Source organism: Tiliqua scincoides, chromosome 5, assembly GCF_035046505.1.
Source record: "Tiliqua scincoides isolate rTilSci1 chromosome 5, rTilSci1.hap2, whole genome shotgun sequence".
Lineage (NCBI taxonomy): Eukaryota > Metazoa > Chordata > Lepidosauria > Squamata > Scincidae > Tiliqua > Tiliqua scincoides.
In genome coordinates, this window is record NC_089825.1 from 7,946,409 (window position 1) to 7,961,612 (window position 15,204).

The window sequence follows — 15,204 nt, forward strand, 5'->3', positions numbered from 1 at the left end:
CTTTACACTTCTCTTCTTCTGAAATTCCCAGCAATGCAGACATTTTGAAGTTCTTGTGATTAAAAAAAAAATGTTTAAAGAACTTTGTATGCTCAAGCACAGAAATTGAGAGCAGGGGCTCACGGCTCTTTGAATTATGGTGGGCATCAACAAGGGGCAAGGTCTTATCATATGTGGCACCAATATTGTGGGATGCTCCCCCTAGGGAAAGCCTGCTTACCTCTAATACTGAGTGGTTTAGATGCCAAATACGGATTTTTAGAAAGGCCTTTGGTACAGTCTGAGGGTATTTACTATTTTTATTCCCCAACTGCAGCACTGAAGGGGAAGTTTCTCTTTTCTGATTTGTGCTTTTATGGTTCTTCAAGCTGGTTGTCTTGTTATGCCACAGTTTTCTGTTTGTCTTGGGTCTGCATAGCACTGTACTGGTCATGCTTCCAAACCCCAAAGGAATTCATTCAAAGGGGCCATATTAAAGCACAAAACCTCTGCTAGCCAGCACTTCATACTTCCGGCCTCTCAAGTCATATGAATTTCAGAGTGGTTAAGTGGTATATATACAGTATTAGACTATATACATTTACATTGCATGGGTTGCAATCCTATAAACACCCATTAAACATAATGGGGTTTACATCTGAGTAGATCTGCATAGGATTGCGCTGTTAATAAGTTTCTTATTTTTGATGCAACGTTTTGCAGCAACTTAGACTAACACGTTTATTATGGCAAGAGCTTTTCTGGACTAGATCACAGTCTGCTTAGTCACCTGGCTGAAGTGCTCACCTAAGTAGCTGGACTCTCCCTCTGCTTTCCCTAGTCCCCTTTACACAGATTTTACTGTCTGTAAGGGATGGGCATGAAATATGTGTAGCAGTTCCAATCATTCTATAGGAGTTGATCTAGACTCTAGGAGTTGACAACTGCAGATGTACAGACCTGACAGCTGAGCTACTTAGGGAAAAGGATGCCTCTGGGGTTTGTTAAGAGATCTAGACCCTGAAAATCGGCCCTTTCTAAGGCTTTGCCTAAATCTTTGGCTGTTGGAAGCTGCCAGAAAGTGACAGCTGCCAAGGGGTTATAATTCTGTAATTGCCTCTGGCTGCTTCTTTACTGCCCTGAAACACTCAGTCCTTGGCACTGTCTGAGAAAGGAAATCTGAGGTAGATGAACCATTGGTCTGAATTACCATGGCAGGTCCCAATCTCTAATTAAATGATTAGCATGCTTCCAGTTCCAGATGAGCCATCCACTTTCAGTGCTCCGTTGGATAGCGAATGAGGCATACAATTGCAAAAGAGCAATGAGAACATCTTAGGTGCAGGGGAAAATAAGGAGGTTGACAGCTGTGCCCTTGACTCTGCTTTCCACATCCATTGTTTTAATAATAAAACAATTGCAGTTTACAAGAGGCTGGGTAGGTTTGTATGTAGAAAAGTAAGCTCTAGTCTTACAAGTTTTAATTCTCAAATTGCCATACATTTTTGCTATCATAGGCACGAGTGGGGTTTTGTGCAGAGCTGAGAAATCTATTTCCATGCATGACTACACAATAGATTATTTTTTAATTCACCATCAACATGGTTCTTTTGTGGACTGGGAACTGTTTCTGTGACTCGTCTAAATTAGCTTATGTTTGAAGTGAGGTGTGGACTCCGTTCTCCCATATAACAAACTGTGTGGTTTGGAACAATTTGCTGCATAAATAGCAGTTGTTTGCCTAATACAGAATCACAAGCAATTCTACGTCTGTAGGGCATTCTGCACACATACTGTGTAACTGTTAGTGTTCTTCTTCGGGACAATCCTAGCTTCTCTGCTTTTGCACTTCTCCTGCCTCTATATTATTTATTAAATTTGTCCTCTCTATACTGTCTATACCTCTCTATACTGTCCTGTTTCTTCTTTTCCATCTTCATTTCCTACCCTTCAGCTTGTTTTAACCATCTAAATTGGATTGCTTTATGCATCCCTGCTGGTTTGTTAACTGCTTTATTGTTGAGTGTGCATGTTCTCATTTTTCTCTTATTATTATATTTTTACATGATTGTTTTGTTATATGAGCTGATTTCTTTTTAGTTGATCATAAAGTGCTTAAGATTCTATTGGACTAGGAACATTTATTTTCCAAGCATATCTGAACAGAGACAGCATTGTTTTGGTATTCTATACAGCACCTAACATATGGTTGGCAGGAGCTAAAACTGAATAACTTGCATAGTGGTGAAAGTCGCTTCAAAAATCAGAGGTGATAAATCCCACCTCCCATTGTTGCCAGTTTGGTGGAGCGGGCACTGGGGAAAGGAATGAGCAAACTGTGGGAAGACTCCACCAGTATTCTAGTGTAGACAGTATTCCAGTGTAGACAGAATACAAACTGCTGCAATGTGGTGCTGATCCCCTAGGTGGGGCAGTTTGGGCTTGATGTATAACCAACCCCGGTTAATAACTGACTGGTGCAGAAATGACCCCAATTACTGGGGAAGCCACATCACTTCTGTGTGCTATGAAGTGCCAAAATGCAGTTTCCTTTTAATGAACGTTTAGTAGTAAAGGTGTATCTAACTAGCATGCATGTTATTGTCTTTTAAGAAAACCATGAAAAAGAATCCTCCAATGGTCTGAATTGTAAGAAAGAATGCAGCATTGTGGAAGATATACCTTTCTCTGATATTCTTAAAGCTATGCAGTTCACTTTTATGAAGCAATGATTTTGAAGAGCTTTTTGATATTGGTGTTTTCTTTGTTGGCATGATGTGGTTTTCACTGATATTTCTTTTGGATACTTTCAGAGGTTATTAATCCCACATTTTTTTTAATGTTGACTTTCTTTTTCTTTTTCTTTTTCCTGCTCCTTGCTCATCTCAAGCTGATCGGCTACAAGAAGATGTTGGCACTTGCTGTCTTGTTCCTTTATTAGAATTTAGCAAAGACATTCATCGCTGGGTTTTTTTTTCGTAATAAGAAAAAAATGACAAGAATTCTGCACCAGTTTACAGTCTGCTGGTGGCACAACCGTGAATCAATCTTGTGAGCCACTGGTCTGTGGAAAGTTGCAGTGGTTTACATTTAGGTGACAGTCTAATATACCCTGTGAGGGGTGCCTGGCTTAATGCAGAGACCTTTTACTTCTGAGCGTCAAGGGTTCACTTTTCCAGCTTTCTTTTAATTAAATGTCAGGATTTGCAATCTGGAGATCAAAGTGATGGTTCCTTTCTTTCAAGTGCTGGCAGGCAGGGAGTGTGGCCTGCTGAGTCTCCTCACGAGGAGCACAAGGTTTTCCTTTTCATCTGAATGTTACAGCTTTGCAGCACTGGCTTTGAAGATGACACCAGCAAAAGCAGCCTCTAGAGAGAGTCTGGGATGCCAGAGGGGGAGAAAAAAATGTCCTGTCTTCAGGTGGCTGTTTTTGTTTTGAGGAAGATATTTTGCTGTACTTAGCAAAGGCCCTAAGCAGTGGATAATATTGGCATTAAAAAAGAATTGCATAGAAATTCAAAGTTAAAGAAAAATCTCCCCCACCTGTCAGATCCCCGGGGCTCAGAGAAGTGGCATCTTTTTTTCTAGTGCAAAAGAGCAGAAGAGGGGAGCTCTCTGAAAAAGTACCAGGGGTGGGCTGGCATGCCAATTCTCAGGTATCTGGCCAAGTGGCATTAGCAAGGGATGGGCTTCAGCTTGTGTGTGCGTACCTTGGGCCACTGCCCCCCTCTCCTCCTGGCTCTTCCCTGTTTCCCAAAGAAAGAAAAAAGGAGTGAGCATCTGTTGCTATGGAAACGCAGCATCCTGAGACTGGGGCAGGGGGCAGGCTCACCTGGAAGCGCAGCCCTTTCCCCCCAAGTCACCTTGTGGCCACCCAGCCCAGGACTCCCCAGCATCTCGCTGGTCTTCGCCCCCCCCCCCCAGTTTGCCCCAAGAGAGCCTCGATCCGTGGCAGCCTGTTGAGCGCTCAGGTTCCTGCTGCGGAAAGCTCTGGGCAGTAGCTTCGTCCCTGGCAGGTGCAGATTCGGAGCAGGGCCCCCCCGCCCCATCTCCCCGGCCAAGCCCCGGTGCACGATCCCCGGCAGCCTGCGAGCCTAATCCCATGCATGTCTACTCAGAAGGAAGTCCCATTAGAGTGAACGGGGCTTACTCAAAGGAAAGGTGGCTGGGATCGCCGCTTGAGAGCCCAATCCTAGGCATGTCGACTCAGAAGGAAGTCCCGCTCTAGTCAATGGGGCTTACTCCCAGGAAAGCGTGCTGGCTGGCACCTTGTTTTTTGCGCCCGGCTCCAGTGCGCGCCTGTCTCCACGGAGGGGCGCCGGAGCACGTTTTACTGCAGCAAAAGGCATGGGGAGCCCCATCTTGCCCGGCGGGGGGTGAAGAAGAGTGGGGGGCATCGCGCCGGGGGGGGCAGTGGGGGCTGCTTGCAAGGCGGCTCGCTCTGCAGCTCCTTGGGTGAGCGAGGGGAAGGAGCCCAGTCCCCCCTGGCGGGGGGGGGGGAGGCTGGCACCCGGCTCTGTGCAGCGCGGAGCGGTGGCCGTGGAAGGCGCCCCCCCCCGCCTCCCCAGTCTCTCCCGCGTCTGGCTGGTCCCCTCCTTTCCAGACTGGGGGGGGGCAACTCCCGCCCCGCCCCTCGCGGAGGAGCCTCTCCCGGAGAGCAGGCGCCCCTCCCTCCTGCAGGATGAGCAACGTGCTCTGAATGAGGCTTCCCGTGCCCGGCTTTCCGTCCCCGCCGCCTGCCACACACGCCCAGCCCGGCTGCCTCGCTCGCTGGCTCTCCCTGGCACGCGGCGGCAGGAGCCCGGCAGCCCCGGGTAGGCGCCCGGGGACGTCTCTGGAGGGGCGCTGCCGTCCTTGGCACTCGCGCCGGGGGGCTGCCACTCCGCTCCGGCCGATGCCCGGGAGGGCTCCTGGCCGCGCCGCGGAGAGGGCGCTGAGCGGGGCTTGAGCAGGAGACCCCGACCCTGCCCGGAGCAGCGCCGGCCGGATGGCTTCGCTGTACCAGCGCTTCAGCGGCAAGATCAACACCTCGCGCTCCTTCCCGGTGGCTCCCGAGGCCAGCCGCCTGCTGGGCCCCCCGTTCGCCGAGGAGGACGGCGCGGCGCCCGCAGGAGCCAAGCCCCCGCGCCCGGCGCCGCCGGACCCGCCCGGAGCCCGCTTCCAATACCAGGCGAGGAGGAGCGACTGCGAGGAGGAGGATGTAAGCCTCGGTTGGCCTGGCCGCGGGGCGCTTCCTGGGCGTCAAGCTGGCCGGGAGAGCAAGAGGAGGGGCGCCACAGTGCCCGGGAGAGTAGAGAGAGCAGCCAGGGTTGGGGGTCTGTGGGGGGCTGGGGCTGGGGCTGGGGCTGGGTCTTGATGGTTAGGCAAGCTCAAATGCCTGGCTCTGGGGGGGGGGGGCGTCCTCTCGCTCTTGGCGTAACTTACTTCCATCAACTGCTTTGGAAGGGAGGGAGGGGCGCTCATCTCACGCGCACACTTACTCCAAAGTAAGCCCACTGAACTTGCACTGGCATCCGAATGAACATGCCCAGGTCTGTGTGCCTTGTACTCGTACTAGGCTGTCCTAGTAACTTGGGGGGGGGATCCCCCCTTTTTGATGTGAACTTCTTCAAGTTCTCACTTTTCCATCTTCCTCTCTTTCCTATTTTAAAAGCTGGCAAGGACCAAAACCGATCCTGAGCAGCTATATTAAGCTCCTGGAAGGTGCCAAAGTGTAAATTTGAGCAAACACCTTTCTCTTACTCTTCTCACCCCCTGCCACCCCCCCTTTCCTTCCTTCCTTCCTTCCTTCTTGCTGCTGGGAGGTAGAGATTTCAAGAGTTTGTATTTGCATATTGCCTTAGTAACCAGTGACTCATCCAGGGCATTTGCTGGCTGTTGGACTTGATGGTGGCAGGGGAAAAAAAGTTAAAACCAAGGAGGTTTTAACCAACTGATAACTCCAGAAAGTGGAGGGCAAAGGAAAAGGGTGTGTGAGGGGTGCTGATGTTCCCTGAAGAGTGGATGAGACTGGGGAAATTGCCATCATTGGATTCAGCGTGGAGCCTGCCCCATCAGAAGGCTTGCGGTGTTCCAAGGCAAAATGGCAGCAAAATGGCAGATGCGTTTCAATGTAAGTAAGTGTAAAGTCATGCACATTGGGGCCAAAAATCAAAACTTCACATATAGGCTGATGGGTTCTGAGCTGTCTGTGACAGATCAGGAGAGAGATCTTGAGGTGGTGGTGGACAGGTCAATGACAGTGTTGACCCAATGTGTGGTGGCAGTGAAGAAGGCCAATTCTATGCTTGGGATCATTAGAAAAGGTATTGAGAACAAAACGGCTAATATTGTAATGCCGTTGTACAAATCTATGGTAAGGCCACACCTGGAGTATTGTGTCCAGTTCTGGTCGCCACATCTCAAAAAAGACATAGTGGAAATGGAAAAGGTGCAAAAGAGGGCGACTAAGATGATTACTGGGCTGGGGCACCTTCCTTAGGGCCTCTTCAGCCTAGAAAAGAGACGCCTGAAGGGGGACATGATTGAGACATACAAAATTATGCATGGGAAGGATAAAGTGGATAGAGCTCTTTACACTCACACCAGAACCAGGGGAAATCCACTAAAATTGAGTGTTGGGAGGGTTAGGACAGACAAAAGAAAATATTTCTTTACTCAGCGTGTGGTTGGTCTGTGGAACTCCTTGCCACAGGATGTGATGATGGCATCTGACCTGGATGCCTTTAAAAGGGGATTGGACAAGTTTCTGGAGGAAAAATCCATTATGGGTTACAAGCCATGATGTGTATGTGCCACCTCCTGATTTTAGAAATGGGCTATGTCAGAATGCAGATGCAAGGGAGGGCACCAGGATACAGGTCTCTTGTTATCTGGTGTGCTCCCTGGAGCATTTGTTGGGCTGCTGTGAGATACAGGAAGCTGGACTAGATGGGCCTATGGCCTGATCCAGTGGGGCTGTTCTTACGTTCAAAGCAGGTCCACAGTATTTCTGAGAGTGAGAGAATGTGGCTGCACTCTTAACCCCACTTTCCTGAGAGTAAGCCCCATTGAACCAAATAGAACTTCTTAGTAGACCTGGTTAGGATTGTGCCCTATATGTTTAAGGATAAAGTCAGGGTGGCAACTGGCAAAATTATCACAGCGGCCTCAGCGTCAAAGCATCCATTCTCAAAAATACATCATCTGCAGTTCCTATTAGATCAGCAGCTGTGCTCAGCCTTTAATTATGGACGTCACTAGTAATTATCACAGACTGGTGATTGCTTGGAACATAATGAGGGGGAAGAAAAACAATTCCTTTCTGTTTCATTGATTTGAAATCCCTGTTGAGAGATGTATTGCAAAGAAGTCATAGGGTTTTCTTTTATTCTTGTTTATTCCTTTCTCAAAATAATGTTTTCTGGAAGACAGTTTGAAGTTTTTTCCCCCTAACAAGGAGACAAGCACAATCATCCTTAAAAAGAATCCCATGTTCCATTTTTCGAGAACTAATCGATGGAGAAGAATGAACTTCTATCACCTTAGTAAGAGGCAAATTTCTATTTGACGTTCTACAGAAATATTTCATGGAGATGAGGAAGCTCTAAATTAAATTAATTCAGAATCCGAGAGAAAATCCTTTTCAAAACAAGTGGAATAATTGTAATTATTGTCTATGAAGGTAGTCTTGACTATTTCATGCATCTTCCACTAGATGGCAGTATGACAAAACAAAGTAATTTTTTAAAAAGAAAAATATTTTCCCTCTACAGAATTGTAAGCAATACTTAGCTTGGTATGTATGTTTTGCTGCCTCCACTCCAGTTTTGAGTATGGAGGTGTGTCTGTTCACCAAAAACACTGAAATACAAAACAAGTGAATTTAATACACTTATTTTTTTATTGACACAATGTAAAATGGTTGAAACTATTCTCTTTCAAGATTACATTTCATAAGTATATGTTTTGTATAGCAACATACAATTAAGTGGCTTCTGAGCCTCTTGCCCTTAACGTAGACTGCAGTAAAGGTTCGGCACATATACCAAACATTTGATGTATCTCTTCTTATACCTACTCTTTTAGGTAGTTCAGATTGAGGTTTGAAAACTATTGGGTAGTATGATGCTTAGTCTGCTTGAAAAGGCTCCAGTCCTATCCGCACTTAACTGGGAGTAATCCATATTGACTATTATGGGACTTGTTTCTGTGTAGACATGTAGGATTGGGTTCTAAAAGATGTAGGGTAAGAAGCAGTCAAGAAGTACTTCCCCCTCTCGTATAGACAGTGACTTTGAGTTGTAATATAACTACACACTGAACTGTTTGATTAGCTTCCTTTGTTTGATTTTACCTTTAAAAAATGTAGTCCAACATGACCATTAATTACCATGAGGAAGCAGTGATATTGTTGATATCAGTGAACAGTGAAAGTGTTGATATCAAGTAGGTGAGAGAAGAATTGGCATGCAAGTCTTCTGAAAGCTTGCCAGTGTGTATCTGAAAGAAGTACCATCTTTTGTCCAGTGTTTAATGGAAGTTTAGATAGTCGTAACTATTTAGATGAGGTTGCAATAACAAGCATATATGCAATAGAGTTCATGTTAAATCAGATAAAGAGGAAGTTCAGGTGCAGATGTGCTGATTCTTTGCTGAGTGGCAGAATGCAAAAATTCGGTTTCCGCATTTCTTCTCTGTGCTGTCCTTGAGAGCTGTCTTAGGTGCTGAAGTGCTTGTCATTCCACCCCTTGGTGATCTTGCTTGTTTGCACTGGGCAATTTAGAGGGAATTGGTGTCTTTATTGAACTTCTGTGACTTGCTGTCAGCTAGTGAAACATGCAGCTGTGTGCCATGGCAAGATTTCTGACCTTGGTAACTGGCTAAAATGGCAAAGAACAAATCAAAGTTTCTCCTCCTCCTTGCTTGTGGTATTGGAACTGAGATATTAGGAAGGACTTTTAAATGCAGTTTTGATGTAAATTAATGTAAATTTCATCATACAGCACCTTCAGAGGGAAGCAAAGGTGATTCACAATAACAAAAAGGGCTAAATGAAGGGCAGAGGGTTTGTGATTTTTGATAGGTTTCTGTAGAATCCGCTTTGCACAGTGGCTGAAAATCCTGGCTGCTGGAAATTCTGCTAAATCCTGTTAATACTGTATGCAGTTACGCTTGATAACTGGCTGCTTTGCTGGTGATTGCATTATAAACCCCTTTCTAGAAGGATTAGACTCCTAATATAAATTTCATATTAAAGGCTAAAACCGAGCAAGGGAGCTCTTGTCTTTAATGAGGGCATTCCCATAAAAGTTGTTGGGCATGTGATTTGCAAGTTCAGTTCTCAGTAGCTCCAATTAAAAGATCTCAGGACTGATGCACAAGGTTGAAAACACTGTGTGGATTAACAATCTGTCCTGCTTGATGTAAGAGACTTAGTATTTTCTCCTCCTCAAAATGTCCAGTTCAGCATATCACTGCTTATTAAATTAATAGATGGCTCTGCAAAGATTTTTGGGGGAAGGAAATTTTTCCTTATTCAGGTATTTAAAACTGTAGTCAGTTCCATGATAATTATTACATAATTATCAGACCTTTCATGAGATCAGAATTTGATAAATTCTTTGTATGTACAATCAGTTCTTGTTATCCACTAGGATTAGGTTCCTGGAAAACCTAGTGGATACCGAATTGAGCTTATGGGAAAAATGGGGTTAGGTTCTAGGGGACTCTTTACACCATATGCTCTCTGAACTTTATGAGCCTGAATCTAACTTGAAGTCTGTGGTGCTGGTTGATAGCAAGGACCCACTAACATCTCCAACAACTTATGCTTTCCCCTTTGTGCTGGCCATCCCTCAACTCGTTGAAGGTTATTGGCCCAACAGCAAGGCCTCAGAGTTCAGCAGTTGAGAGGGGACTGCTTCACCCATCCTCCTCTACCACCTGTCTCTTGGCTCTTTCTCTGGCCTTGCCCCAATCCCAGGGCAGTCTTCAAGTAACCTTCCAGAGACCTCTTATCGTCTGCCTCACCAGGGTTGTGAAGGTTCGGCTGGAGTCCACAAGATGGTGGGGCAAGTCTGGAAGCAGACACAAATGTGTCTGTCAATTCTCCATGGGCAAATACCAATGTCCATTTGATGTGGACAATGGACCCAATCCCATCAACTTTCTAAAATAGAGGTATAATTGGCTTGATGTGATTATTGCAAACCCTCCCCCACTGGCTATAAACTGTAGTGCAGTGGATCTCACACATTTGGCAACGGGACCCGCTTTTTAGAATGAGAATCTGTCAGAACCCACCAGAAGTGGTCACGACAGGAAGTGACATCATTAAGCAGGAAATGTTTTAACAATCCTAGGTTGCAATCCTACCCACACTTACCCAGGAGTAAGTCCCATGGACAATCATTGTTCAAAGAATATACATAGCACCTTGTTAAAAGTACAGGTCTATAACATTTTCCCAAATGCAGCGACCTAGCATGGTAACATCAAGTCTAATATATTAAAAATAAAATATTGAATGGGAACCCACCTGAAATTGGCTCACGACCCACCTAGTGAGTCCCGAGCCACAGTTTGAGAAACACTGCTGTAGTGTATAGGCATCTCTTCTTGTTCCCCCTGATGTCGCTGGCACTATCTTCTGCTCACGAGGAGGCCAATATCTCTCCTCTTCTCACAACCTCTCTTGACCTTGCCAATCTGTTTGTAGCTGCACCAAGCCCCTCTGAGTGCACCAGAACAGTATTCACTGATAATGAGAACAGAGTTGTAGGTGGCAATTCTGCTCCTTACGGATAAGCAAATTTGCAGAGAGGGAATTTGCATATAAAGAGAATTGACAGTATTCATGTTTGTATTTACGCAGTTTTAAATTATACCACGTACAATTGGATGAATTCTCTTTTGGCATAAGAAATGCCTCTGTTGATGGCACAGATGCACAGGAAATATTGGATGTTGCCTGCAATCCAGAATTTTGGCAAACTGGGTAATGTGCAGCACAAGCCTGTGCATGTCTACTCAGAAGTAAGCTCATTGAATTCAGTGGGGCTTACTCCCAGGTAAATGTGTATAGGATTGCAACCTTCAGCACTATAGTGGCTAAAAGTGTGGGCCTAAAATGTCCCCCATTCAAACCATGCCTCAGCCATGAACTTGTTAGGCAGGCTTAAGCAGTCTGGAAATACGATAGACAGAATTAATACAAGTGAGGAAACTGCCTGATCTGATGCACTAGAAATACAATGTTTACAAGGCCACGTGCATTATAAGAGTACTATGGAAACAAAGCCAGGTACCTGTTATATTACATGTTCTGCATTTTATGTAGCAAAATAATTTTCAATTACAGAACTCACAGTATAGAACAGGGGTCTCCAAATCCTGGCCTGAGGGCCAGATACAGCCCAAGGCAAGTCTCTATCCGGCCTGCGGCCAGCCTCTTATCCCATGAAAGCTCCTGGCCCACTTTGCTGAACAAGACTGGAACTATGCTCTGATTGCATCTGGAGGGTGTTCTAAGGGCCAGAAAGGTTGAATGAATGAGCCCATTCACACATCTAAGTTCCATCTCTAATTTATTTATATAAATTTTATATTCAGATTTTTTTTTCTGACCCTCAAAGCCGTGCCAGACATTTGATGCAGCCCTCTGGCCAAAAAGTTTGGAGACCCCTGGTATAGAAGGTTGCTTTTTTCATCTGTGGTATATTTCTAGTTCACCTTAGAGGTTAAGAACATAGGAATAGCCTTGCTGGATCAGACCAAGGACCCACCTAGTTCATCTTCTTGTATCTCACTATGGAAGCATCCAGGATAGCAAGATAACTATATCCTGTTGCCACTCCCTTGCATCTGGCATTCAGAGACAGGCTACCTTTAAAACCCTGGAGGCAGCATACAGTCATCATGACTTGTAACCTGTGAGGGAGTTTTCCTCCATAAATCCGTCCTATCCCTTTTAAAGTCTTCTAGACCAGGTGCCATCAGAATGTCCTGCAGCAAGGAGTTCCACAGATAATTAGGTTCTCTCCTTATTAGGTATGCTTAGGAAAGCCACTATTCTCTTAACCTCAGCTGTAACCCATTTACATCATCTGCAATATTGTTGGTTCAGTGTTATTAATTTATAGACCTGTAAGGTTTATTGAGACAATGTATGTGAGTCAATTTACATTCTAAATAGGTATCTAAATACTAAGAATTATTGTGCCTTGTGCATGTCCTTCCATTACATGGTGGCTACAAAACTCAGAAGTTGCATGGACATGGTATATATGCATAAATGCTTTTCTTTGATTATAAACCTGATTGCCCCGATTAATTTATATGGATGTGATACACAATACAATACAATACAATACAGGTATTTATATACCGCCTTTCTATGTCCTCAGATTTCTCCTCGGACTTTATTCAAGGCGGTTTACATGGGCAGGCAATTTAAATCCCCATAGGGATTTTTACAATTTGAAAGGTTCTGTCTTTCAAGAAACCACAACAATCAGATACTTCTTGATCTGGCTGCACATTCTGGCCTCCATCCTCGCACGCTCAGAGCAGATGGAATAACTCTGCTCAGCTTGTCAGCAGCTTCAAGGTTGCATGGTGCCGGTGGCTTTGAACTGGTGACCTTTGGATGTTATCTTCAGGCAAATGGAGGCTCAACCCTCTAGACCAGACCTCCTCCTGATACACTATCTGGTGATGAAGTAGAAGTAACTGCAGAACATTATAATGGGAGAACATTAATTTAAACTTTTGGCATCATACTCAGACTTTTTCCTCGTTCAGATTAATGTTTTCCTTACTGGAATACAGGCTAATGGTTTTCTAGATATTGGGTTTGACTGTTTTCCCCCATGAAATAGAGCTTTTCAAGTGTCTTCCCCCCTCCACGCCCCCCGCTTGCTTTTCTTTGTGGTCAAAGTGATTAATGAGCTTAATTTCTGCAAGCAACTGCCAAAGGTGCTGAGTAAGATGTACATGCTGATTGTGGACAACCCTGTTCCTTTTAATTACTGTGATGATAATAATGCATTAATCAAGTGCATAAGAAATTCAGCACTTCCCTCTAATGCAAAATATTGATTGATTTCATAAGACATTGAGAATAAAACTGATAATCACAGTAATCTATTTAAAATTAAATATATGATAAGTTATTTCTTTTAGAGGGGATTGAATGTCAAGGAGCAGGTCTATAAAGTTAGTTAAATGATTCAGTACTTTACTCATCATTCAGGACAGTTTGCTTCCTTACTGTAGTGGGAATTTTCTTTCTAGGATTAGTCCCAAAAGGATGGTAGTTTTATGGCCTCTTCTAGGACTAGCTGAGAAGGACTGACTGGTGTGCTGGTGCTGGGTCATGATGAGATGCCTCCCCTTCTCTGTTCAGCTATTTCTGCTATCATTGGTTGACAGGGATAATTTCATAGAAGGTAATGTGCATCTCAGCAGGCAGTCTGATGGCACAGACAGTTGGCATTGCATAACCATAAACAATATTGCAAAATCTGTTATGTTTTGAATATGAAGTCACATAGGCTAATGGGTTCCGAGCTGTCTGTGACAGATCAGGAGAGAGATCTTGGGGTGGTGGTGGACAGCTCGATGAAAGTGTCGACCCAATGTGCGGCGGCAGTGAAGAAGGCCAATTCTATGCTTGGGATCATTAGAAAAGGTATTGAGAACAAAATGGCTAATATTATAACGCCGTTGTACAAATATATGGTAAGGCCACACCTCGAGTATTGTGTCCAGTTCTGGTCACCACATCTCAAAAATGACATAGTGGAAATGGAAAAGGTGCAAAAGAGAGCGACTAAGATGATTGCTGGGCTGGGACACCTTCCTTATGAGGAAAGCCTACGGCGTTTGGGCCTCTTCTGCCTAGAAAAGAGACGCCTGAGGGGGGCATGACTGAGACATACAAAATTATGCAGGGGAAGGATAAAGTGGATAGGGAGATGCTCTTTACACTCTCACATACCACCAGAACCAGGGGACATCCACTCAAATTGAGTGTTGGGAGGGTTAGGACAGACAAAAGAAAATATTTCTTTACTCAGTGTGTGGTTGGTCTGTGGAACTCCTTGCCACAGGATGTGGTGACGGCATCTAACCTGGATGCCTTTAAAAGTGGATTGGACAAGTTTCTGGAGGAAAAATCCATTACGGGTTACAAGCCATGATGCGTATGTGCAACCTCCTGGTTTTAGAAACGGGCTGTGTATCAGAATGCCAGATGCAAGGGAGGGTATCAGGATGCAGGTCTCTTGTTATCTGGTGTGCTCCCTGGGGCATTTGGTGGGCCGCTGTGAGATACAGGAAGCTGGACTAGATGGGCCTATGGCCTGATCCAGTGGGGCTGTTCTTATGTTCTTATAAGCTCAGTCAGTTGGACAAGTGTAGCTTATGGAATCTTGTTGAATCGAGATGTCCTTAAAGCAGTGGCTCTCAAACTCTCAGGGAGTTTGAGAAGTGAGGTAAATTGTTGTGGGGGAGGGGAAGGGGACAACGTGATCCCCAGGATTGTGCTGCTGCCAGGGAAAAGGGGTTTTTTTTTCTATCTACCTACAGCCAGCTCCAACCTCCTGAGGGGTCCTGTGGATCCCTCTGCAGCACTCCCCAAACCTCCAAACTCCTGCAAAAAGTTTAAAAAAACCACCCAAAAGTGGGTGTTTTGTTTATTATTTTTTACTTTTTACACACGTTTGGAGGCTTGTGGAGCTCTGCAGAGAGATCCACAGGCTCCTCAGAATCCCTAGGAGGCTAGAGCTGACTATAGGTAAGTGGAGAAAAAACCCTTGTACCTGTTAGCAGCATGATCCTGGGGGCTGCATTGCTGCCTTCCTCTCTCCCCTGCCCCACTTACAGAACCTCTGCCTTAAAGGATCATGCAAACCGGAAAAGGTGGGGAAGAGCACTAAACATGCCTGTGTTCAATACTAGTGTAGTTTATAGGTCAACCGCAAAGATTTTAACAACCCCAAACCTGAGCAGGTTTGGTGTCAGAGGTTGGCCAGGTAAGGTACTGCTCAAAGGCCCATGTCCTTCAGAGGGCCAAGCTGTTTGGGCCAATCCGCAAGCCCTATGTATGGCTGCCAGTGGGAGTATCCAGTATATCATCAGGCTTTGGAGGAGAGCACTATGCAAGGACCAGCAACACTTTGTCTTTAAAATATTATGCACAGATTTTACTTTGGGCTGGCAGGAAGGAAGTATAGTTGCTGC

General features: G+C 45.2%; 1 protein-coding gene across 2 annotated transcripts in view; it reads left to right on the top strand.

The window, feature by feature from the left end:
- Positions 1–4,966: 4,966 nt before the first annotated feature.
- The window catches only part of DPP6 (dipeptidyl peptidase like 6), a 383,341-nt gene continuing 373,103 nt past the window's right edge, over positions 4,967–15,204 (top strand). The window contains exon 1 of one of the 2 annotated variants that reach the window (XM_066627029.1): positions 4,967–5,179. In XM_066627029.1, coding sequence (XP_066483126.1) covers positions 4,967–5,179 — 213 coding nt within the window. The remainder of the gene's footprint in view (positions 5,180–15,204) is intronic. The other variant, XM_066627027.1, reaches the window with a different exon arrangement.